The following is a 27630-nucleotide window of genomic DNA, read 5'->3' on the forward strand; positions in this document are numbered from 1 at the left end:
CAATTAGATAACTATTAATTATTCAGAAAGCAGTCAGAAAGTTTGCAGACGCATCATCATTAATAATATATAGTCGCTCTGGATAAGAGCGTCTGCTAAAAAAAAAAAATGACTAAAAATATACTGGTTGTATACTATGAAATATTGCATAGACTGTTGTATTTTGTTTTTGTCTTTTGATTACAGTAATTGTAATGCTTTTTAGTCCTTGTAATGTTACAGAAGTAAGTTTACCTTTCACCAGATTTTAATATGATTGGTCCATCAAAACAATTATAGCCTGAACTATTAGTAGACAACTATTACAGTTTTTTACAAATGGTCACACATTTGTCCAATTAAACTGCGATAACATTTTCAAAACTCTTCACACAGTTAGCACCAGTCTATGTGAACAATTAATCTTCTATTTTTTTATTGCTTTCACATAAAATGCATTGAACAACAAAACTAAAAACAACTAAAATATTTTGTACTCAAACTGAATCACCACCAAAACTCTATCCTCAGCCCATTTGCACATGCAAACTATTTTCAGAACTGTTAAGGCAATGTTAGAAAAAGCGTTTTATTTATATTTTATTATTTTACCTACCACAGCTGAGTTTAATTTTAACTGAAGACATACCCAGGTGTTTGTATTTTCGATCTCCTTAGATAGAAAATGGGACATCTTTGGAAAAATTGTATGGACTCTAAACATCAGAGACTTCAGAGAACTTCATGGAAGGCTTGTAACAGATGAGGAAATTGGGCAAAATTTGTCTTGTATTTTGTCACACATTGGTTTGCAGCCCATCGCAGGATGGTGTAAGTTTTCCTCCCACCCTACTCTCCATTCCTCAACCCCATAGAGAAACTGGTAAGTTCATATGGAGCCAAAAGAGCATTAGTCAGGTCAAGCACTGATGTTGGCTGACTGGACCAGGCTGGCAGGTGGCATTAGAATTCATGCCTATGGTGTCTGATGGTCAAGTTCTTCCACACCAAACTTTAGAAAATACTGCAATTTTAGGTTTCTTTTTGTCTTTGTTATAGTTATCATCACAAAAATGTGGACGTTTCATTGACCAAACTGACACTGGTGCACTGTACACCTTGTACAATTCACAAAGAATACTGTGCTCACTGTGGTATTGATTGACAGTGGTGTTGATTCTTAGATGTTTATTATATGTTTATTGTATGCACCTGCCCACCAAAGTAAATTCCTTGTTTGTGTACACTTAGTTGGCGATTAAACTCAATTTTGATTGTGATTCTGATTTAGATTCTGAAAGGAATGCTTTGGGAGACATGCCAAGGGCCAGAAAGTTCAAAGTATTCTGCTGTACTCACAACATAAACACGTGGCATCTGGAAAGATCTGTGACCCTCTCAAATAAAAAATATTTGAAGTCTTTCTCCTGCAGAATATTGCATATTATTTCTAGTCAACTGAAAGCCTAAAGATTGGACATGGTACCCGTTCACTGTTATTGAAATCTATAAAACACTCTTTTATCTGGCCTGCAAGAAATAATTAGTTTGCTGGATAGGTCAACTTAATCATTCCTGAAAATAATATTCAATTATCTCCTCTGCAACTTCCAGAGTATGGCTGCTATTTATAGTCGCTCTTTGTTTTACAGAGATAGTGAATATGCTTCTTTTTATGTCACATCGCCAACACTAAGCTATGGGAGGTTCTTCAGTAATAAACAGCCCTCACAGCCATTACAGCTTAATAATAGTCTTAGCTCTCTCATTGTTTGAGAAACCCTCTTTACAGTCAGCTGCATAGTCGGTCCATTAGGACTTCATGTTTTACCTGCTTTCCAGACTCTCCTTCTATGGGGCACCCATGACTTATATCTCCCATTAGTTCTTAGCATACCTCAGTACAAAATTATAACTTATGACACATCGACATTGTCATCAGTCTGGTTATTATTGGCTGGATCGGATCTGGAAACTGTGGAACCATCATCAGAAAGCTCAAACAGAGGTGTGTAGGTCTCTGTGGAGGTTGACAAGGAAACTCATACATTCAAAGTGCAAAACAAATAGCTCTGAGGAGCCTGAACATCAACAATGTGCTTCAAAGTTAATGGTAGTGGAGGATAGCATGTTAAAAGTGTGGTCGACAGATTGTAGCAATTCAAGTCTTCAAAGGAAATAAATATAGAGAGTTATGGGTTCCAAAAACGAACACACACACAAACACAAAAAAACTCAGACGCATACACATTTACACAGATCACTGTGAACATGCACATTCATGCAAAAAGAAAAAATTCTTTTCTTTGGGAAGGTTGGCATCATCCTCATAATGAAGATATTTGAGAAGGAATGAATAATCCCCATCATATTGTGTGCTCCAGGATGCGGCAAGATAATTCTCATGTTGAGGCTGGAAACTGGGAGTTATCACTTGTCCAAACGGATTATGACCTTTGAAGTAGGATTTCAACTAGGGACTGCTGTTCTGTTGTCTGATATTTTTACAGCTCAGGGAGGGCCTAGCGCTGTGTACACAAGCCCAGAATGCTCTAGATGAATGTTTGACACAGGCATTAAACACATCATACAGTTTATACATACTATCCATCAGCACAATCATGGCACACACCCATCCAGAATCATCAACTAGTTATCAGTGACAGCCATATCTACATTAGAGAAAGTTCTGCATTATTTATTTTTTGTTGATCAATAGGATTCTACCTTAGATCAGATTAATACACAATATTACCTATAAACAGAGTTTATAGGTAATATATAGGTAGGTAGGTTTGTTTATAGGTAGCCACCTATAGGGAATCGGGCTAGTAATCCGAAGGTTGCCAGTTCGATTCCCGGTCATGCCAACTGACGTTGTGTCCTTGGGCAAGGCACTTCACCCTGCTTGCCTTGGGGGAATGTCCCTGTATTTACTGTAAGTCGTTCTGGATAAGAGCGTCTGCTAAATGACTAAATGTAAATGTAAACAGTTACACATAACCATCTGGGAAGTTCTCCTTGGAAACAGTTTGAAAAGTCTGGCAGTTGTGTGTCTGCTGAGGTTTTTCCATCAACTCAAACACATCTATGAAATGGTGCTCTCTTGTGGCAATTAGTGGTAGTCATAAGATTTCAAAAGGCTCACCCTCATATCCAACCTGGGTTGGTTATTTTAGAGGTGAAAAGTATGCCATTCTATACCTAGGCTTATTTCATTCCAAACACGGTAATCCATCTTGCTGAAATCTTTTATACAAGTTTCAAAATTGGATTATGAAAGCAGAAATATAAATGATATCAGTGTATACTATTGTATACTACAAATGAAGCCTTTACAAGTGGAATTCTGCAGGAGGTACCAATGGTGACAAACTGCTCAACTGAATCTTCAATGGAATAGCAGGTTACCTCCCTACTTGATGACACATGGGAGTGTCAATCACTAATAACGCAAATCCATTACATTGTTTCCTGTTCCAGGTTTTCCATCTTTCCACAATCTCCTTCTAGTTTTCCACCACCCCAGCTCCCCCTCTCTCTGTTCCCTTCTGATTTCATCGTTCGTTCTAGGGGGTGATGGTCTATGATTGGCCAGGCGGGGAATGGTAGTCTGGTAGCAGGCATTGCAGGGCGGTGTTCATCCCCGTGCTCATGTTTACACCTTGCACAATCTTGGAGCTGAGAGGACAGACCGCAGGGAACGGGAAGCTTGGAGCAACCGTTTGCCGTGTTGGAAGGCAGAAGCGCCTCGGTACTTTTTATGGTCGTAAGCGAAGTTTCAGTCGCTTCGACAGCAGTCTACGCAGTCTTCGTGATTTTCTTGTAATTAATGTGCAACAAATTTTCCTAAATATGAAGCATTGATACCACAAACTTTCCCGTGACTGGCTCCGCTTTGATGGGTTTTATTGGACCGGGGTGATACAAACGGGAATAACGCAGAAGTTGGTGGGGGGGTTTTGAACGATTTTTGTTTTTGTTTTATCAGGGAAACCTTATAACAAGGATACACATTGTTTCGTGTCATTTATGAATTAATTTATCAAGTAGAATAAACGTGTTAGTTTTGTCTTTTGGCCATACTACTAATTTCGTGTTCTATGTTTTGGTAATCATTTTTACGTGTAGGCTACCAGACCCTTTATTGAACTTTTTCATGTTTTGAGACCAATTTCTCTTACTGAGAAATTATTCTAACTTTTAAAGACAAACATTTAAGTTGGAGGGGCGACATCGAGAGCACCTGGGACATTTTGCAGCAACGTAACTTGAAAAAGATGCTCTCAGCTCAGATGCATCGCGACCTGGCTCGTGGTCCTCTACTATTTCTATTTCTGTTCAGTGGATATCTCGTGGCCGATTCTGGTAAGTTTGTAAAACTACATCATGTTAGTATGAGCGTCACATTATAAACACAATGTATTTATTACAATGGTTCAAACTAGAAAACAGCCGAACGGCCCAATGTGTTCTGTCACAATTTCTCACAGTGGCCTTGGTAACAATATTTCAAGACAGCCGTTGTGGTTTAAAATAGTTTGCAGTAGATTTCTATCTTACATCCATGCATAGGCTACATCCATGCATTTGGATTACAATTCATAGGAAGAGAGAAATACAGGATTTCTCGATCACACACTGTGACCCTCCACTGTTCCAAAACAAGTTACTGTGTTCACAGTCCAGTTCAAGAAGGAACGGAACAAGCCGAACCCCCGGTGTGCGGGGAGTAATTAAGGTTTTGTTCAGTGCCTTGGCCTCTTATAAAGAGAAGAAAAGGATCTGCATCGCGAAAAAGTAAAGGGGAGGAAAGCAGAGCAAGACACGCCGCAGAGAACCCGAGGGAAAGCGCTGCTGTGCGAGCGCTTTAAAGTTATTCTACATTTTGTGACACCTGTTTTAGACTGCCGTTTTGTGATTTGAGCAGCCTAACTTGTGTTGTTTTTCCCTGGTGACTACAAGCAAATAGGTAGCCTAATCACTGTATGCGTTTTTCCAAACTATAGTCCGCTATTTGTTTCTGGCGTTAAATCCAATTTTTATTTGGTCAAAATTTAGATATTTGTTTTCTCCCCAACTTTTAGGGCCACATAGGGTTGAAATAATTTTAAGAAATTTGACGTCTGTTAGAAATGTACGGCACTTAATGTTAATTAAAGTTGCGAATGTAAAGGCTGATATACTGTCAGCCTTTTATAATGACACAGTTCAGGATTCAGGATGCCTATACTCATAATGCATTTATTGGTCTTGCGATCAAATATAGACCAGTGACAACGACCCCCCCCCCCCCACCCCCCATATCTTTTCTTGCTCAGTCTATCTCGAAATCTCTGTAAATCAGATGCAAAAACGTTACAGAAATCTGAAGGCTTAGTTGAATTGTGGATTATGCAGAAAAAAAAGAACAAACATTGCATGCCTTGGTCTGGCTAGAACTTCAGCTGCACAACGGTAAAGGATAAAAGTGATGTGTTACTATGGTGATGCCTTATATACCATGGTAACGTTACCATGGTCGCCTTCTGACCAGGTCAGGATAAATGTTGTTAAAGTGTCCACTAAGTCCCTGAACGCTGTCCTGTCCAGCCCTGTCCCACCACCCACCCCCAAATCTCCCTGTGTTGTTACTGGATGGACAAAGGAGAAAAGCTGCTTATATTTATTAAAGCAAGGTCTGTTCAGAATCCTTGCATGAGAAATGAAAAATATTAAAATAAACAGCTGCAGTGGATTTCAGCCTTGGGAGTAGAGGAGCAGAGTAGAGTAGAGAGGAGGGGCAGAGGGCACAATGAGGGCCTCTGTGTATCCCAATAAAAAAGTTTTTCTAAGAGAGAAGAGAAAGAGAGGGAAGGAGAGAAGACGGAAGAGACAAAGGTGAGGAAGCATAGACCTATGTAGGGAGTGCATGGAGCATGATGGTACTGACAGATTGCATTTATCTTCTCTCTCATAATGTTCATTCCTTTACTCTTCCTCACCCCGTTCCTCTCCTTTCTCAGTCTGTATTTTGGATTTGCTGAGCTCACATTTCCGCTGTGCTGCTCTTCTGTCTGTGTTGACACACACATTAATTAACTCCACTGCCAGGAACACCCATGTGGAGCGACTACTCAGCTGGCCTAGATGGGGATCTGAGTGTATGTGTACACACGTGTGTATGTGCTGTTGACATGAGTTAACAAAAAAGGCAGGAGTTAGCATATTTTATTAAAGGGAATGGGAGAGGGGATTAGGTGAAGTTGGATGGTGATGGACATGGTGTAGGGGAAGAGCTAGGGATTGGGGGTGAGGCACAGGAGGTCAAGTAGGGGGTGGAGGAGCGAGGGGGCTGGAAGTAAAGGAGAGTGTTAAGAGTTAGGGAGCGGAACATGTCAGCCACTCCCCAGATAGTAGTGCCTGAATGGCGACACTCATCCAAGACTTGCTGTCTCATTGTGTTAATTGTTGAAGCTTTTCTTACACAATACTACAAGACAGTAGTGGTCTCAAGCACACAGAAAAACTCTCAAGGGGGAGAGTAAAGAACAACACCGTTGTCTATCCCGCATTAAGATTTATTTTTACTCAGAGAAATAGTAAGGACACTCAAGGATATGATAGGAGAGGTAATGCTGTAATATCCTGAGAACATTTGCTGTTACGGTTGTTTTGTAAACAGAGACAGACAGACAGAGCACAGACAGAGCTCTCCTCAGGCTGTTGTCTGTGCTCCAGTCCCGGCAGGCCCCTCCCACCACCAGCTCCAGATCAGTGCATTACTTTAACGGGTGGCGGGCGGCAGAGGGGGATCACCGGCCAGCCAACAGCCCTCACTGCTGTATTATTCATCACTGCAAAGTGGTTGTTGTTAATATTTTAAATGTGTTTATGATGCTCAGATCCCTGACAAGGCATCTGACAGGGTTGACGGTGGGGTCAGGGATGGAGGTGGGATTGAGGTTTGTGTGTGTGTGTGTATGGGGGGAGGGTGTTCAGCATGATGTAGGCAGCATGTGGGCAGGAAGGAGTGGAGGTGGGATGCTATTAGATTCTTAGCATACATGTAGAACAGGACAATTTTAGAAACTGTTCCCATTAGAGTGAAGTGCTATGGGGAGGACATGTTTAAATCTGAACAAAGAAAAGGAGGAGGCAAAAGAGGAGGTCAGACAGGGCAATGCCATCCATCTGAGGTGGATAGGAGAGGAGGGTAGAGGGAGAGAGATGGAGAGATGGAAGAGGGTGGCATATTGAGATGGATGGATCTGAGGGTCTGGCGTTTAAATATCCTGTATTAGAAAAGAGCGAGGGAGAAAAGTCCAGAGCGGTGGCATTCAAGCGTCATTAAATACCTGGCACAGGCCTGGGAACGACACACATACACGGGAGAGGAAGAGAGAAAAGGAGAAGGACGAGGAGACGGAGAGCAAAAATATTAAAAGAGCAAAAGAAACAGTGGAGGAGAAAGTGATGGAGGAAGTGAAGAGGAGCAGGAGAAGGAGAGATGGAAAGAGGCGTCCACTGGGGAGATGTTTTATTAAGGCTCTTATGGGTGGCAAGAGCTCTCAGTATTAGTAAGACGAGACATGTTTAATGCTTTGCCAATATTGCACATGTTAGACCACCCCATAAATCTGCTCCATACAGCAGTGAGAGGGAGACTAAGAAAGGGTAGTCAATACGGGAATAGCAGGGAAAGAGTGGTGTGGAACCAAGGATTAGAAGAGAGGAATCAGCTGGGGTTGGAGGGGATGGGGAGGGGGGTTGATGGAGAAGTGAAGGAAGGGAGGTAAAGTTGGGGAAGTGGCAGATGGGAGTTGGGTTTTCCCTGCCCCTCTGTCCTGCCTCCCCCAGGGGTAGGTGGGTGGGGCAGACAGGGAAGCAGGAAGAATGCCTCGGTGGGGGTCCATTGTGATGGATCTGAATGCAGAGAACTCCAGAGGGCTTTTTCTGCCTCTTTGTGTTGGGTGAGGGGGGACCACAGCACATTTTCGTAAACTACTAAATAAAACACGACTGCGTGGGTGTGTGTGTATGTGTGCCTGTGTCTTGTTGGCATAACCTGTAAAATCACACCTTACCTGGCCTTGTCTGTCCTCATGCATCCTATTAGTAAAGTCTCACCTTTATATGCAAAGTAAGTAAGTAAGTAAGATTTTATTTATATAGCACATTTCATACAAGAATTGTAGCTCAAGGTGCTTTACATAAAATCAATAAAAACAATAATACAAGTGATAAAAGTAATAATTAAAATAGCAAATCTATAAAAACAATAATATAACTAATAAAAGTAGTGAAACCCTTCTGAGATAAAATTACTTAAACACTTCGGTAAAAAGGTAGGTCTTAAGCTGTCTTTAAAAAATGTCTAGCGTGTTTGCTTCCCTAATACTTATGTGTAATTTGTTCCATAGTTTTGGGGCATAATTGACAAAGGCCGAATCACCAGCAAAGGCATGGGCACTGACATTTCAGATCAAAAGGCCAGTCCTGTGGAAATGAGCTGCATGATCTCTTTCATGCTGAGGTGAAGTGTTATTCAGGTGTGAAGGAGTTCCCTAAGTTCCAGGTTAGATAAAGGACCACCACAGAGAGTGGAGGAATGTCATTAAATAACTTATCATGGAGTGGGGGAGGGGAGCATTCAGGATCTTCCATAACGGGTGATACGAAACCTAAAAACCCATGACCTCCCCACCTTTTCTCTCTGATACATTAACTGCGACTATTATTAAACAAGGGTGTTAGATCAGAGGCCGTTGCACGCCACTTGTGATTGGCTATGTGGCAGTCCATGCTCCCTGTGTGTCCTAGTCACAGAGAGGAGGTTTTGAGGCCATGTAGAATCTTCTTAGCAAAGGCTTTTTGTCTTCAAAAGGCAGTTCAGTCCATGCACAGAGATTAAAGCTTGACCAATCTGTGCATTTGTGCTTGTGTTGGGGTGTTTCTGTGTGTGTTTGTTTGATACCTACAGAAAATATACTTGATAAATATACGTGTGATGTTTTGAAGGGGAAAAGTATTTTTTCAGAGATTGAGAATTCTTTAAGAGGAGAGGATGCACTTGAGAGGATTGGTACACAAATTTGTGTGTCAGTTTATTTGTTATGAATTTAATCATAGCATAGTTTCATAAAGCCAAATGTATTATTTTTCCTATCCCCAAACTCACTCTCTCCTTATATATCTGTTTCTTATCTCATCGGTTACACCCCCCCCCCCCCCCATTTTACAAATACCACCCTCTGTCATCCTTTCAAATCACCCTGCTCTCCTTCATCCTCTCTCCCTCCATTCTTTCTCTCCCTCATCCCGTGTCCCTACATCCTCCATTCTTAGCCGGCCCTCCTTCAGAGTTGGGGAATTCCTCTTTAGAAGTCATTGTGGAGAATCCTATTTCTGTGAGTGTAACGCTTATTAGGGCCCCATCTGCCCTAGGGAGTGGGGAAGGGGTTGGAGTGTAGGGGGTGTTTTGGGGGAGGTAGTTGCCTTTTGTTGTACCTCTGTATGTGCTGGCTCTGAGGGCCGCTGGGGGCCTGAGCAAGGATGAAGTGGGAAGAGGGCTTAGTTTTGGGCACACACACACACACACAGAGCAGCTGGTGTGTCAAAAGTAGAGGAATGGCTGAAAGTCCTCTGTGGAGAGGCCTGGATTGAGGCGATTACATCTGTGTGTGTCTTTGTAATGGTGGGGGAGACTGAGATGATGCACATGTGTTAGTTTTGGTTCACATCCCTTTTTAATTACATGCCGCTAGCTAAGGCAGCAGGAATTTTAAACTGAGTTTTCATGTCCCCATGTTATGAATCAAATTTACCCTAAGATAAGTCTCTCTCCATTTTTATTGTTGCTAACTCAAGAAATGTTTTTCACCTGGCATAGTTTGTGAGTGTGTGAGTCTGGGGTGGGAGATTATAGAGAATGCGAAGCTACGTCAGGTTGCGTTGCATGCAGCCACCATCTTGTAACCCATCTTGTAACCCTATCCCTATTGTGTTAATTCCAGAATTATATGGAGAAAGGGAAAACAATATTTGGATAAATTAAACACCATTAACAACAATGGGAGTCAGGTGGCTGAGCGGTTAGGGAATCGGCAGTTAGAGAATTGGGCTAGTAATCAGAAGGTTGTTGGTTCGATTCCCAGCTGTGCAAAATGACGTTGTGTCCTTGGGCAAGGCACTTCACCCTACTTGCCTCGGGGGATGGTTTAATGCAGCAGGAATGACCTACCATTGTGATATTTTACAAAATCTAAAAGAAAATCAAAACACAGATGTAAACGCACAAGCAGAAAAGAAGTTTGACCCTCATAATATGGCGTCTTAACAGTTTTAAACACAGCTTGACGTCTCTTTGTATTTTCTATTTGATTAACACATAAGTGGGTGTGTAATGTGAGCGTGCGGGGGGGACTATTAGTGATGTGAATCTACGTGTTTGGGTGTTTTAAAGAATCAGATTGTGCAGTGTTTGACTCAGTAGTGCATGCATGAATTTAAGTAATGGAGCTGAGCTTGGCCACTCCAGTAGAGATCAGAGATGTGATTGGCCACTCATGGAGAGGTCAGAGCTGTGATTGGCCCACTTAGGTCAGAGAAGACACAGTAATGCTCCTTTACAGCCCCACACATGGACTAGAGAGGTCAGACTTCTGTCCATAAACACACACACACACACACCAATACACAGCCACACAAACAAATATACACGTACACAAGGAGAAATAATTCCCATGAAAGCTCTTGGGTCATAAACATTCCAGAGTGTGAAATAAAAGGATGAGATATGGCCTCATCCATCCCTCCATCCCTCCCTCTATCCCTCCACCCTTCCCTCCCTCCAACTCACTTCTGGCATCTCTTTCTGAGGCTTTGCCTGCCAGTCTCCCAATAGGGTTAAGATTCTGTTCTTGCCTTGACTGCATGTCTTAATCTGGGGCTAACAGCCTCTTTGGAGGGATGTACAGATGTGTGTGTGTCAAGTGTTGTGAGCAGAGGAGCAGAAAGCTTGTGTATTAGTGTGTCTCCTGTGTGTAGGTCAGGGCAGGGTCATACTCTCTGTCTCAATAAGCAGTCTGCCTCTCTCTATCTCTCTCCCTTGCTCTCTCTCACTCCCCTTAGTCTCATTTCCTCTCACTATCTCTCCTCGGAAAAGAGTGTACCTGGATTAACTCTGGCCTGGTGCATTTTAAAACAGGACACAGGACGAGCCCTATGTGTGTGTATGTGTCATGTGAGCCTTTTCATGGTTTTTGTATCAAGCAGTGTGTGTGAGGTTTATAATGGGTTAGGGGTTATTATGGGTTGGGTATGTGAGCATGTGGTTATGTGTGTGTGTGTTTTCTGCTACTTCCCAAGACTCTTACCTGCCACTAAGCAGATGGGCTGTACAGTAGACCTCACCCTCAACCCTTCCACTCCGCCCAGATTAGTTGGGGAGGTCAGATGAGCCCCCCCTTTATAAAAATACGATTACTGCCCACTGCTTATTTTTCCCTACGAGAATGGGATCTCCTTCATTAGGGTGGTGTTGTGTGTGTTTGTTTCTGTGTGTTTGTGCCTGTGTGTGTGTGCGTGTGTGTTTGCGCACGTATATATAGGAGCACCGAGAATCTGGTGTTTATGGGGGATTATGAAAGCAGATGGACAGACATGCTGACTGGTGAGGCTTCATTAACTCTGTGTGTCTCCACTCTGACACCATAGATGCCCTGCCGCACATACACTCCTGCTTTTCCATTTCAATCCTCTTGTCACCAGCGAGCACAGACGGTGGTGATGGTGCGGTGGAGAGGGGGTAGAGAGAGGGCGTCAGACACTGGTGAAAACCACATAGATGTTTAAAGATTGGTGAGACGATGTGAGCACAGAGTTTCTGCTTGTCATGTTAATATTAAACTGTTGCTGCAGTTTTTTTCTACTTAGTGACATAACTCTGTCAAACTGCATTGAGGTGAATATGTTTCCTTTTGGCAAACGTTATGTGTGCATGTGTGTGGCACACAAAAAAGATTGCATTGGGACTATAACTGAGCCAGAATTAATCTTGGCAGAGAATTGTAGTTTTATATTTTATAGCCTTGGAGCAGGCTGGTGGATAGGGGATGGATGGGATGGATAAGTGCAGTTACAGAGGATCATCAACTACAGTGCGCACACACAAAATGCCATGTGTGTAGCTTCAACCCTCAGAGTACTACGCTGTCCTGGCCCCTTGCTCTTCACCACCCTAGAGATCAACTCACTGATGACCTGCACAGACATGTATGTGACAGAACAATCTATGGAGAGACTGACTGACAGACAGACAGACAGACAGACTGATCAATAGAAAAACAGACAGACAGGCTTGTGGATAGACTGATGTGTGGACAGATGGACAGACAGACAAAGTAGCATCCTGGGAACAGATGGGTCATCAGGAGGTCCTTAGAGGCCAATTTCCTCCTCAAGAGAGTGCTAAAGGAGAAGTAACCCACAAATACTGCATCTCAGCATGCAACTCAGATGGAGCCAAGATATACTCAGGCAGCCATGAAAGAGGGAAGTGTGCCTATGTGTGTGTGTGTGTGTGTGTGTGTGTGTGTGTGTGACCCACCATCTCCATTCTTTTAGTGATACAATAGATTAAATAGACTGTAAGTAAATTGAAGTTTCTTCTTCGTTTTTTTTGTAGCTCAGTGCTTCTCTACACCCCCCAAAAAAATCTGTTTGGATTAAAAAGAAAGTCTGTAATGAAAATGTCAACCTCCTTGTGGTTGGGAGTTGAACAGGAGTACAGAGGAGCCAAATTGTAGGCTGGACGCCCCACGGCTCAATGGTCCTTTATGTGGAGGGGAGGGAGCCCTTTGTTAGATTTAGCTTGTAGAGTGTGACTGACGGAAGTAAATGGAACATATGCGTTTGTGTTTACCCACCCACTCTTCTCCCTGTCAGTGCCACGGTGTGTGTGTGTGTGTGTGGGTGGGTGCGTGCGCATGGCGTCAAGTGTGTATGTGAACATCTCAACGTTTATGGCCCTCTTGTCTTTGTGCCCATGCGAGCATGAGCGAGTGAGTGACAGTTATACAGTAGTGAAGAGTGAGTAAATCTCCCTCCCTTTAAAGCACTCAGCAGTGGGCTTTGCATTAGCACAACAATTTACACATCTGTCCGGGAGGCAATGCCAGACACACACAAACGCAGAATAATGAACCCAGAATCGACTGGAGACACTCAGTGACTGAAAGGGGGTGAGGGGGAGGGAGAGAGAGAGAGAGAAAAAGTGCAAGAGCGAGAGGATGGGTAGAGAGAGACATGGAAGTAGTCAATAGACAAACTTTATTACTACAGCTCCGTCTTCTCCTCTTGCTCCCCCCCCTTTCACCATCCTTCTCTCTCTATCTGTGTTTGCTGAGCAATTTTGATTACATGACTCTGTCTTACATGTCTTTCATCTCCCCCCTGTGAGGTGAGGAATGGAGGAGTAGTGAATGGAGGAGTAGTGACCTCTTTCTTGCGTATAATTGCACAAAGACATCCAGCACGAGGGCACTGTGTTTAGTGTTTAGGCCTTTTGATATGGCTAGGAACCCCTGTCTTTAACTTGTACTTATGGATGCCTAATACCCACTGTCCCCAGTCTATTTATTAGCTCTGATGTTAATGTATGCATGGCATCTCTCCAGCACCCCAGCCAGTATGCAGTCTGTCTTTGGCATTAACAACAGAGTTGTAACTGTGACATACAAGCCTCTGTTTCCGTCTTACCCGGTAGTGATATTCACTGATGATTGAGGAGGAGCTATTTTTATGACTTACCGCTAATGTTGACTTAAAGTCTAAATGGTCTAAAGCACAAATTGCATTATTGGAGGGTCATATTGAGGCTCTTATAGGCACTTTAAACCAGGAAGGAATTGCACTATGACTTTGCTACGCCTACAGAAGTGCTGATGTTACCAGATGGCATTTTCACTGTGTGTGTGTTAGTGAACACTGTACATATTTAGCTACATAATGTATAATATACAGTGTATGTTGTTTATGGGATGGAGGTGATGCTATAAAGGTTGCAGGTGTAACAGGGGGGAGTTGTGTTGCTCATTAGTCCTCCCAATCTTTCCTCTCACTGGTACTCGATCCCAGGACCTCTGACTCACAAGATTGACCAGCTCAACCAGCTACGCCAACAAAAAGCTAGCTATTTTCGGGTGCGGGTGGCCTATATACATACTTGAGGAGTGAGTTTACCAATCCGCATCATGTTTACCACACCCTCTTATGTGTCCTGACGTATGTGTGAATATGCCAGTGTATCTATCTAGCCTGTGTAAACCTGCCCCCATTCCAGAGGATCAGTCAAAGGAGATGAAGTCCTGGGGTAGCGTATGGTGGTGGTCAGAAAATAGGCCAAGGTCTGACAGCGCTCTCAGCCTCGGCTCCTCAATAGTGCCACAGCTCTGTGGGCCATGCAGATGCAGAACAATGGGCAGCTCGGCACAAAGGCAGCCACAGACCCTTGGCTCCACTCAGGCCTTGTCCACCCTGACCCCTGGCCCTTGACATCTCCTGACCACACAGGCTGGGGAGAAAGTTCCCGTAGAGGAACGCCGCAGCCTCCACTCTGACACCGAACCTCTCTGAGCTGGGAATGTGTCCTGCAGTTGTAGTGGTGGGTAGGGGGAAGGGCACCGATTTATAACTTTTACATGATACGGCTACACCCAACACACACATTACTGCACAAATATACACAGACATACATATGCATATATATACCTTTACAGCAGACCTCCAGCTGACACGCACACACACACACACACACACACACTGAGACAGAGAAGCTCCTCTCCCTAGCCTCCATTCATTCCAGCCAGCTAGCCTCCCCTCCCTTTTCTGTTTATTCTGGGGATTAAACTGTTTTAATCTCTTTAGACCCTAATTCAGATTAGATTTTGTGTTATTATTATTGCTATGTCCATTGCCCACTGTCCTGTTGGATTTTTTTTTATTCCATGGAGCTCCTGTTTGGAGAATTGATTAAATCTGCTGACCACTGTCCTAGATTGACTCTCAAAGACGGTAGGCCAAATACATATAGACATGGGATATAATATTGTAATATACTATATGTGTGTGTGTTTTATGCATGCGACTGCCTGCATGTGTGTGTGTGAGTGTACAGATAATCTGAGGATATGAGCATGATTGTATGCACTGTATGCATGTAGTGGGTCAGATATGGATGACGCTGTCCTTGACCCTATACAGTCAAGCTCACATATGCGCACACACACACACAGGGCCGTTGCTAACGCTATTCACGGGGCCCATGGCTTGGAGGGGGCCCATTACTGTGTGGGTTTTCATATGTCTGTAGTAATTAATTGTGAATCAAATCAATATTTCAAACCAAAAGAATACAAAAATACAGTCTACAAGACAAAAATATAAAACTTTTTCTAAATGGAACAGTTAGAAATGTTTAGGCCCCCCTCCTCTCCGTTCTAATAAATCCAACTGCACGTTCCCAATTCCCAATTTTGTTAAATGAGACTCAGTATGACAGGTGGATTGCGTTTTGAAACGGGTGGCAGGAAAATGTCGCAACATAAATCTGGTGCACAAAAAAAAAGAAAGGACAGAGAAAAGAGAGTCAATGCTGGGAATTTGTTGTTAACAAATGTTTTCACAACAGCAAAGATTTGAGAGGTGAGCCTCTACAGTAGGCTACACTAGCTATCATGATAGTGGTAGCCAGGCATGCACATTAGCTAGCACTTCTCAAGTTTTATGAAAGTCAGCTAGTTATCTGATATTGCCCACGGTGAAGACCAATAACAGACAATGGGCTGATATTTCCGTAATGAAGTACTCCATGAGTTACCATTCAACTATAAACATTCAGTTATGAAATACTGGATAGGCCTATAACCTACAGATATGAAATGCACAGCGTGCATGTTTAACCGGTGTAGATCGGTTAAACTCAGGTGCGTATACAGGCACCAGCTCCAGGCATAGTTGGGTAGATTACATTATTTTGAATGACTTCTATGAACTGTAAAAATCAGCACACTGATTATTGTGGGTGGGGGCTCGAGCATATATTTTTTTACGGCCCTGCACACACACATTTGCTCAAATCACTCTCCCTTAAATGATACTCTTACCCCAGTGAACACCCTTTCAACACTCTACACGCTTTTTAGTTTTTTCTCAATTAAGATAGATTATGGAGAGACATCTGGGAGCAGTACAGAGGACCATGTTTTGTCATGTTACCCTCCGGCATACAGTCAATGGAAGAGAGAGAGGGAGAGAAGGAGAGAAATAGAGATATATTTTGGTCTTTATGCCCCGTTACACCTCTCGTTCCTAACGGACCTCACTAATATGCAGCATAGCCAAACAAACGAGCCCATCATGAGAGGATGCAGAGAGAAAAAGACAGGGATGAGGTGAGGCTTAGTGTTATTGCTCATTTAGGTGGGTGGAGAGGTGGAGGGGTGCAAGCCCTTGTTTGCGCTGGCTCCGGTGGGCCTGTAGTGTACATTTCATTACTCTGCCATCCTCTGAGGAGAGAAGGACTGCATCTCCCACAAGCTCTCACAACCCCTCCAGAGCTGCCAACAAGTGATGAGATGAAGCTTTCCGAGTAAATGGACCTTATTGATCTCCACACCTTGTAATATGAAACATTTCAACAGAGCACTCTGTATCTGGCTCTCTCCAAATTACTTTTCCTGCTGCTGTTATGGCTTTCTTTCCATCTCTCTTTTTTCTTTTCTCTGTCCTTTCTTCCATCATTACCCTCTCCTCTATTGGTTTGAAGTAATTTATCCTCTGCTTACCTTTTTTACTCTATCTTAACCTCTCTTTTCTCTTGATCTTCTTTGAAGGAAACATAAGCACGTACATCGTTGGAGTGAGTTGAAACCCATAGAAAGCAGTGTTTTGTAATTTATTTTGGTGGTTTATTTCTTATTTATGAATATGTCGTTACAAATAGTTCTTCCTTGTATGTGTTGAGTTTGTTAGGGTACTGAGGCCTTCAAGGAGAAGCCTACTCTGAACTGGGATGGAGGTCACAGGGTTACGAATGAGGCCGGGTTGTAGGTTGATGATCCCCTACACAGGATATCTCCCTGCCCTCTGCTCTCTGCACTCTCCCAGTGTTGTGTGAGAGAACAGGGGGTGGAGCTTGATAGCTTAGCACCAAGCTACTTGGGGACCCAAACCTCATTTACTGATTAGAAACTGACTGGCCCATGGTCTGACCCGAACCAAGAGAGGTGTGTCTGGATGGATAAAGCATGGATAGTCTGACAGAATTTCCAATGGACTACATATTGAACCTGTAAAACTGGCAGCCACAGTTGCCTTGTAATGATTTATGTACATGTTACGAATATACTCTTGTGTAAATGCCAAGTGGATTTAAGTTGAGTGTATGTAGTATGTAATCCTCATGAGCATGTGTACTCTTTGCACACAGCCACTTGAGTATTCTACATGCCAAATCTGTGTAAAGCCTTGTGAATACACTGCATTATTTAAATATTTATCTCTCTCTTTCCAGTAGGGCAATGCAGAGTAGGAAGTTTGTAGCGAACATACAGCTCTGTAAAAGAATTTGACCACTGCAAATTAGTAGTTTCTCTGGTTTTACTATTTATAGGTACTAGTGCACAGTGCCCGTGAGGCAGTCGGTGATTAAGATGTCAGTGAAATACACAAATACAGATTCCTTGTAGTGCATGGTGCCCGTGATAAAATTGGTGGCACACACACATATTCCTGGAATTATAGATAGGGAACATTTCCTGCGATGATGTTGGTGACACACAGATTTCTAGAATTATAGATAGTGCCGTGCCCATGATGCAGCTGTTGATGACAGTTATTCTCAGTGGTTTTGGTACCTATATTTCTCAGAAATTCATCTCTTAAGTAGCCTACTTGTTCAACCTCCACATCTATTCTAGTCAAATTGCCAATGCTGTGGTAGCCTACATTCATGTAAATGATTATGTAGCCTTCATTTGTTTGCTGTTTCCTAGTTATAAATTGCTTACGTTGTGTTGATCAAAATGTACTATCTTCTCTGTTAAATTGTCTTACCAACACAAACATCTAAACATTTAGTTAATTACAGAAGTCATTACATGCACAATGGTTGAGCCAGTTGTCATAATTGTAGGCCTAATTCACCATACAGCGCTTGTACATTTGGAATGTGCAGGCAGTTTTGACATCCTTAATTTATGTAAAAAGATTCACTGATCTATACTGAAAGTATCACTTTATATTGTCGTTCTATTAGCAAGTTCAATCGCAGTAGGCTACTTAGACAGTTTTTACATCAGTAAACACAACAAAATTCACTGATCTATACTGAAAAGTGTATCCACTTCATATTATATTTACATTTAGCAGACACTCTTATCCAGAGCAACTTACAGTAAGCACAGGGACATTCTCCCCGAGGCAAGTAGGGTGAAGTGCCTTGCCCAAGGACACAACGTCATTTTGCACGGCCGGGAATCGAACCAACAACCTTCTGATTAATAGCCCGACTCCCTAACCGCTCAGCCATCGTTCTGTTAGCTAGTCAGCCCCTTTGAAAGCAGCTGAATATCGGTTGTAAAAGCAAATTTGCTTCTAAATAACGAAACAGAATTTCTCTATTTTCCGTACTACGCTTTGTTTCATTTAAAGATCCTGTAAAGTGGAATTGAAAACGAGTTTTAAGTTCACCACACCACAGAAGAATGTGTTATTAACTACCCATCCAAATTCGAACGGAAAAAAAACACCAAGTAGGCCTACCGTATTTCTTCGGATAAACGCCGCCCTCGAATAAACGCTGCCCTCGAATAAACGCCGCCCTCGAATAAACGCCGCACCAAAAATGAACGTTGTGTAATAAACGCCGCCCTCGAATAAACGCTGCACCAAAAAAATCTGACAACGGTTATTTAATTGTTTAAATTCAACCCCAGTATTTATTACACATGTACATAACTTAATGCACAGATTTCTGTTTGAAAGCTAACGTGTATGAACGTTTAGGCATGCTGCTTCTGATTTCTACACAATGTAGAACACTTGTATTTGAGACAGTTGTATTACCAACGCACACCTTATTGATAGCCAGTGAGAAAGGGAGTTGCCACACTCATAGACAAACAAAGAAAAGACAAGGAGGTCAGCGGTAGTAGCCTAAATGAAACCTGCGTTTTTAGCTGCATGATTCATTTGTCACAATGCCAGCAACGAAATTGTCTATGGCTGCACTGCAGCAACAATTCATGAAATCTCTCTTACTAATTAAACGCCGCCCTCGAATAAACTCTGCACCAAAAATGAACGTTATTTAATAAACGCTGCAGCGTTTATTCAAAGAAATACGGTATGTTAAATTAGGCTTTGAAATTGTGACAAAATCAGCACTGTTCTCTGCTTGAGACTGGGGGGCATGTCGCCGGAAGGAGCTGAAGCTCCGCCCCTCGCTGCCTACCTACGACCCAGATAATGGACGCTACGTCAAGACGAACAAAACAGTATAGAATTAGAATTTATTTGTTCAATGAGTGAAACATACAGATGCATATAAATGAAATGTTCCCCTGAGCTGTAACACAGGAGTAAAAATGGACACCAGAGACAGCAGACAGAGCTCTCCAACTACTTCTAGCACATTAACTACCATTTCACCAAAATACCATCATTCTACACCGAGTAGCCTAATATCAAGTTAGCGGTTTGCACTAACTCATAGCAGAGATACCTCTGGAAACTTTATCGGTAACACTTTATAATAAGTCAACGCTTTTTGGCATTTACAAAGTGTTAACTAATAGTTAGTTAATACTTTATAAAACATTTTGAAACATTAACAATACATTATTAAATAGTTAATAAGCTTATTATTAAACACTATGTTGATCATTAATAAACACTGTTAAAAATTATGTATTTTATTCATAATACAATTCATAAGGTGTTTGATAACTGCATTATCATACTTTATAGACAGCTTGTTAATATAGTTGCAAACCAGTAGTTTAAAAGGTGTTAATGGTACATGAGCTGGTATAGAAAGCATTGGCAAATGGTGAACAAACCATTTACATTACCTTTATAAAGCATGAGTAAATAACTAACAACATATTTACTTATGTCTTTAAATTATGTATGCCAAGTCGAATACAGGATGTACACTATGCTTTGCAGATATCTTAACAACTATTTTATAAAGACTTACTAATGATGCAACTTCTGATTAGTAATGCAAGTTATAAAGCATTTACTAACTGTTAGTTAAGGCTGTTGCGTGACCTAATCTAAAGTGTGAACTATTTATGCCTTATTAAGCATTTATAGAAAGACTATAGGCCTATAGATGTTGTGTTTTTTTTTTGTTGAAGAAATAGCTGTTTATTTATTTACCTGGGTAATAAAATAGTATTTTATTTCCATTAAGAAGCGATACAGTAGAATTGGTATAAAAGTTGGTTACCCAAAGCTGTATTTTATTTTCAAAAAATGGCTGTAATAAACTGCAAATGTTTAGCTACTCCTCGACAGGTCTGCAAACGCCTTTGAAAGCAGAGATTTGTTAAAACGTTTGTTAACCGAGACCGTAGGTCGAGGGTTACAAACAAACAAATCGTTTTAACAAATTGAGGCGACAAAGCGTTTGCTGACCTGTCGAAGAGTAAACATTTGGTTTCTTATATACTACAATATACTATGTGGGAAGATCCCAAATCAAACACGGCGAATCTGGAGCAGACGCCATCTTGTCAGAGCAATGAGCGGCACTTGTACTGGTGACGTCACTACATCTCCAAGGCAACATATCAACAACTCTTTTGAGAACGTCTTCTGAACCAATAAGAACAGCATATTGGTTCAATTGCAACAACAGTACGAGCGTTCTGATTGGCTAATGGGTAGTCATGCCAGCCGCGTATTAAGTCTTTATATTCTATGCGCGTATTGACCTGCGGTCTGATACGTATTCTTATTGCCCTCCGTTGATGTCATCTTCACAATGAGCGAGATCGAGGAGTTTTACTATCCAGATGACAAGGAAGACATCAAATTTGCTCTTGCTCTTGACGAAGGCGGTCGCATTTTTCTATCCTCCCCTCCCTGACCTTCCCTGCTTGGCTGTGTCTGTGTCTTGTCTTGTCTCAAGATACTCTCTCATCATCACTCTCCGAAACTAGAAGCATGGAATTAATTAGCTGGTCTCTTAATGCTATTGACACCATCTTCTCGAAGAGAAGCTCGGGTGCGGGGGAACCCAACTGTCCGGACGGGACGTTCGCAGCTGGCTACACGATGGACGCGTGGGAGAATTGGCGTGTCGTGTGTCTAACGGCGCTTTCCGTGGAGGACGTTGAAGACATCTTCATATTCGGAACCATGATTACAGGCTTTCTGCTGTTTGGAATAGGCGCTGGCTTTGTATATGGTAAAATCAAGGAAACGGCTGCAGCCGTCAAAAGCCCCGTTAGGCTGCCCGATATGATTGATGCGGTGGGCAGAGTTGCTGGAGCTCAGTCTGTGAACTTACAACGCAGCATTGATTACAACAGGGATAAGTTTGCGGCTCTGCAGAGGAAGATGGAGGACTTGGAGACCTTCCTGAAGGGTGGACGCGAAAATTGAGTTGCGGCTACTCGTCAAAACAACTACCCCAATCTTATCCTCTTTCGGCCCCGTAACCAGCACAAGGCCTGGCCAAGGTCGTTGCTGGAAAACAACTCCCCCGGAGAGCGCTGAAGCGAGACTATCTTGCTCCTCCCTTCCCCCCCCCCACCGACATCTGTGGTTTGGTCTCTTCCCGGGTCATGACCAAGGATGTCTCCTGGCCAACACAATCTGCATAGGGAGAATCGGACTGATTGTGGCCTAGGTCGAGGGCGCCAACCCAGACTTACTCACACATTAACTTTCACCTACTACAGATATCACCACCCCCCCACCCCCATCCAACGCCTTCGCCTGCTTGTTTCCCCAGGGTGGCTGGCGGTTCTGTGTCCAGCGCCTACATGGCTGCAGGTCCAGATGCTGCTTGTCTACCCCCCCCCCCCACTCGTTGCAAGTATCGTGTTTTTGTAAATGTTGTTGTGCTTATGTGCTGAGGTTTTTGTCTGTTCCCACACTGTACTCCTCTAGGAGCATTGTCTGGGTGTTGCCTTTTTCTCTCCTCCTCTCTCCTCATGTTATGCTGTAACTTTCTAGTTGGCGCCGAAATTGGCTGCCTAGGTAGGCTCTCCTACCGAAGTAAATTCCTTGTCTGTGCAAACTTTCATGGCGAATAAAAACCCATTCTGATTCTGATTCTGAACACCGACAAGGAAATGCTTAACTTTCTAAAAGAGCAGAAAAGTGTGAACACAGAGAGATAAACGACAAGCGCTAGGCAGATTGCTAGGTTTGGTTGCTCAGATTTCAGATTGGTTGCTAGGTACTGTAGGTGCTAACACCTGAAACACACCGTGTGAAGACTTGAGTAGAGCTGAACAAAACGACATGTTTTAAATGAAAAGAGCTAAAAATGCCATATAATAAACAACTTACTAACCTCGACCGTTCGGTCATGCCGAGAAATATCAAACTGAGGTTATAAGTATCGACCGCTGTCACTCTCGGCTAGTAGAGCTAAGTACTGTAGTTAGTAAGACACATGCCTGTCATTACTTCAATAAAATAGTAATTTTTTGTATCACATTGTGTTGTGTCTGTTTCCTTTTGAGAAACGTATGTTCAGCCTTTGTGAATGTGAGGTTCGAGAATGGACAAGAATACCTTAATAAATAACTTATAAATGTTTAATAAGGCATAGATAGTTCACACTTTAGATTAGGTCACGCAAAAGCCTTAACTAACAGTTAGTAAATGCTTTATAACTTGCATTACTAATCACAAGTTGCATCATTAGTAAGTGTTTATAAAATAGTTGTTATGATACCTTTGTGAATGTGAGGTTTGAGAATGGACAAGAACACCTTAATAAATAACACAAAAGCCTTAACTAACAGTTAGTAAATGCTTTATAACTTGCATTACTAATCACAAGTTGCATCATTAGTAAGTGTTTATAAAATAGTTGTTAAGACATCTGCTAAGTATTAGTGTACATCATCTATTCGACTTGGCGTACATTAATTAAAGACATAATTAAATATGTTGTTAGTTATTTACTCATGCTTTGTAAAGGTAATGTAAATGGTTTGTTCACCATTTGCTAATGCTTTCTATACCAGCGCATGTACCATTAACAGATTATAAACTACTGGTTTGCAACTATATTAACAAGCTGTCTATAAAGTATGGTAATGCAGTTATCAAACACCTTATGAATTGAATTATGAATCAAATCCATAATGTTTAACAGTGTTTATTAATGATTAACATAGCATTTAATAATAAGCTTATTAACTATTTAATAATGTATTGTTAATGTTTCAAAATGTTTTATAAAGGATTAACTAACTATTAGTTAACACTTTGTAAATGCCAAAAAGCGTTGACTTATTATAAAGTGTTACCACGTTATCTAGTATAATTATAACAAGCACACAGAACTGAGTGATGAACTGCTGGCGGCGGTGGATGGTCCAGGTGCGACCGGAGGAGGAACGGCCGGGAGGGCGATGCTCGGTACGGCTCCGAGCTGCAAGAGAAGCCGTGTGTCCCTGAACCCCGACTGTCTCTGGTCCATGTTAAAATTATCCGCGGTGAAATGGTCACTGCAGAGGTGGCTGTTGGAGTTTATCCGAAGCTTTCCATTAGCGTGGCTCTTCACAAAATCAATTCACCTATTTTTCCTTTCCTCGTCAATAGGGAAATTAAATAGCGCTGCAGCGCAGCTGAAGTTCTTGCATCCAGGGAAGATGCAGTTGCGGGTGGAGGGAGACATCCAGCTAGCTAGCTGATGTAGGCTACAATAACAGTACAGCAGGAGGAGCCGTTCAGTGATCTGACGTAGATGGGTCAAAATGACGTAGATAGGTAATTTTTTGTCTCCGCCCATTAAAACCTGATCTGGAAACGGAAGAGAAACTGTTCTACGGTTTAACTCCACATTTCAGTGCGACAGTTTTCGCGCTTTGCACATGCTTTCAGGAACTCATTTCACACGTATATAATGTACAGAGAAGCAAATCATGAAATTAGCTTTACAGGATCTTTCATTTCAACTCGCTGCAGACCAGAGGACCAATCAGAGTGAAGGGGCTGGGACCCGAAGAGAGCAAGCCAAACTGTCCAAAAATTATTTTTTCATAATTTAATGTCGAAATGCTTATCCAAACAACGTCAATCGTGGCACTGCACTCTGTTGGATTATAAAGAGGACACCTGCAAGATAGGAACTTTGCAGAGTGCCCGGTTCTTTCGCTGATCGTGGAAAACTAAATTCATTCTAATTTGTACACACAAACACACGGATTCCTGGCATTATTAGAGAGATTTGTTTGGGTCAAATTACAGTTTTATTCTATAAACTACTGACAACGAAATCTAGATAAAAACATTGGTTGTTTAGAGCATTTATTTGAAGAAAATGACAGCTGATCATAAAAAGATGCAGTGTTGTCAGACCTCAAATAATGCAAAGAAAATAAGTTAATATTCGTTTTAAACAACAATACAAATGTTTTAACTTTGGAACAGTTCAGAAATCAATATTAGGTGGAGTAACCCGGATTTCCAATTACAGCTTTCATGCATCTTTGCATGCTCTCTGCTAGTCTTCCACATTGATGTTGGGTGACTTTATGCCACTCCTGGCTAGGGATGCGTATTGATAAGATTTTAACGCTTCCGACTCCTTATCAATTTCTGCTTGTCGATTCGATTCCTAATCGATTCTCTTATTGATGTTCCCCTCTACAGCCAACTAGGTCTGGGCGCCCTGCACCCCCCCACACACACACTCGTTCTAAACGAATTTCTCAAAATGGCTTTGACTGGCTCTGAAATGAGCTGATACCTACCACCTCTAGGCCTCTTCAGGCCTCTGTTTTCAAAACAAAATCTAGTCGGAGATAGAAACTTTCAGTTTCCTTGTGTTCAAGCTTCTATTACTCAACACCAGTAGGACTTACAGGGGTCCTAACAACAGGGGAAATAACTTCAGTGTCACCTTTCAAAAGAGACCATTTTCATGCATTTACTCCAAATGGTTCAACAACAGCTTTCAATGTACTTTGGGTATGTTGTTTAGGCGTTTTCAGGCACATTTAACAGGACTATTAAAAGGTTAAACAATTAAAATGCTAAGTTTAATAATGGATTAAAAATCGATATGCTCAGTTTAATAATGCGACACGCGAACGTTTGCTGATAACACACGGCGCCCTGATAACGTGAAATGATCAATAAGATCAATACTAATGGGAGACGAATGCCGGAGCTAAAATGTATGCTTCAAACGACGGGACAGAAGATAACTAGATCTACTACACACAATAAAGGCAAATTTCTTCACACAGTAACAAGTGGTTGTGATCACTATTGAGCAGTTTAGCTCTACCTTAGATAGTTAGAGATGAAGCGCGAACGTTAGCTGCGCTGCTGCATGCATCGAACACATGATGTTCCAGTAACTTCATTCCATGCTATGTGTTCAAATGCTTCTTCATATTTGTAGTATTTCCTCCCTTCGACGAAATAGACTTTTTACACGCGTTACAAGTGGCGTTGTTGTCATTTTGTGGTGTGAAATACAACCAAACTTTAGAACGCTTCTTCCTAGTTTCCATGTTTGCTGCAGTCTGTCTTCGCGCATGCGTGCGCAAACTTTTATAGTTTATTCAGACAGACGTTCGCGTGTCCCATTATTAAACTGAGCATATCGATTTTTAATCCATTATTAAACTTAGCATTTTAATTGTTTAACGGCACAGAGAATCGTTAACAGAATCGTTAAGGAATTTTGCTAACGATTCCAAGGAATCGATTCACTGGGAACCGGTTCTCGATACCCATCCCTACTCCTGGCACAACAATTCAAGCAGTTCGGCTTTGTTTGATGGCTTGTGACCATCCATCTTCCTCTTGATCACATTCCAGAGTTTCCTTGATCACATTCCAGAGCCCGATGGTGCTGGCCATGACGGGGTCTTGATCTAGTGGTCCTCCATTGACACCTTGATTGAGGCATGGAACATTGTCCTGCTGGACAAACCAATTCTCAGAGATGGGGAATGTTGTCAGAGCAGAAGTAAGCACGTTTTCTTTCAGGACAACCTTTTACATGGCTTGATTCATGCATCCTTCTCAAAGACAAATATTCCCAATTCCAGCCTTGCTGAAGCAGCCCCAGATCATTACTGATCCTCCACCAAATTCAACAGTGGTCTAGCTTTGCTTGACTTCAGCTCTGCCCCTAGGAACCTGATTTGAACCGTCCTTGTCGTTCACTTCACCCCAGCTACTGTTTGCCATTCTTTTTGTAGGTCACTTGATGTCATCCTACAGTTGTTGAATGACATTCAAATGAGTTGGCGGTCATCCCAGTCAGTGGAGGGTCGTCGTTGCTGGTCCTATTGCAAAAGGATAGTGATGACATTTGCAGTGGTTTTTATACTTTTCCTCGTTAAATACAATTTGGTTCAGGTGATCACCTGATCAGAACCTCATTCAGTAGAATGAGGTGGGCCTGTGTTGGAACAGACACAGGAATGGAATGGCTGCCATTCATGTAGAGATGATAATTTAAGACAAATTTGCAGTGTTCTCTTAATTTCTTTCCAGAGCTGTATGTCTGAAGACCCCTTACTTGCCCCCTTACTACCCCCCTCAATTCTCCATCTCAATCTACCTCTCTTACTCTAGGGTTTAACTCTTTGAGATTCTCCATGTCTGGCCACATACATCTACTTTCAAGTCTCCAGTCTGCTCTCTCCAGAAGAATGTCTTGCTTTCCCCTTTCCACACATCAAATGTGAGTTCTTTGTGGAGGTGGAGTGAGCAGATCGTAAGCCAGTCATGCTGAATGGATTGTGAATTGTGGGAAAAAAGATCGACTAGTCTGTGTTGTTTGCTGCCTGCCATTGTGTTCCATAAATGACCCAATTGACCGCAGCTACATGAGTGTCAAACACTCTCATTCTTAGCCTCATTTCCTCATACAGCAGGTCCATTCTACTGCTTCAGCTGGGCCCAACATACACACTCACGCTCTCTCGCCCTCACCTCTGGAATGTGCAGGCAGTCTGAGTTGAGCTGAGCCAAGCTCTCCAGCTGGCACCACTGTGGACCCTTCGACTGGGCTTGCAATTTAGGGATGTGCTTGATCATCTCCTAAAGGGATGAACCAGGATCACATAATAGCAGTGGTCTTACATGTGTCTCAAGGTTTGGGTGTTATTGTGAATGTTGAAAGGGCGTGGTTGCTTTTAGCTCTGATTTCACTGAGTGATTACAGAAAGATAATCTGTCGCTATGGTTGTATGGTATAATCCAGGCTGCGATTGGGCCTCTGTGTGTGTGTTTATTCAAGTGTAAATGCTTGCAAACAACAACAAAAAACATCTCCTATACACTCATATATACTCCTATATTGCCTCAGAAATCAAAGGCCAAATATTCAGAGTTAGATTGTGTTCTTACGGTAATCATGTTTGTTTCTGAGGGCTCTAGCCATGTGTG

General features: G+C 42.2%; 1 protein-coding gene across 6 annotated transcripts in view; it reads left to right on the forward strand.

Moving 5' to 3' along the window:
- The first annotated feature begins 3705 nt into the window (after positions 1–3705).
- Positions 3706–27630, forward strand: part of unc5b (unc-5 netrin receptor B) — a 46431-nt gene continuing 22506 nt past the window's right edge. For all 6 annotated transcript variants that reach the window (XR_010876684.1, XM_067236750.1, XM_067236755.1 and 3 more), the window contains exon 1: positions 3706–4347. Coding sequence is in view for 5 of the 6 variants with exons in the window: in XM_067236750.1 (XP_067092851.1) it covers positions 4260–4347 (88 nt within the window). In the remaining variant the exon portion in view is untranslated. The remainder of the gene's footprint in view (positions 4348–27630) is intronic.

Source organism: Osmerus mordax, chromosome 5, assembly GCF_038355195.1.
Source record: "Osmerus mordax isolate fOsmMor3 chromosome 5, fOsmMor3.pri, whole genome shotgun sequence".
Classification (NCBI taxonomy): domain Eukaryota; kingdom Metazoa; phylum Chordata; class Actinopteri; order Osmeriformes; family Osmeridae; genus Osmerus; species Osmerus mordax.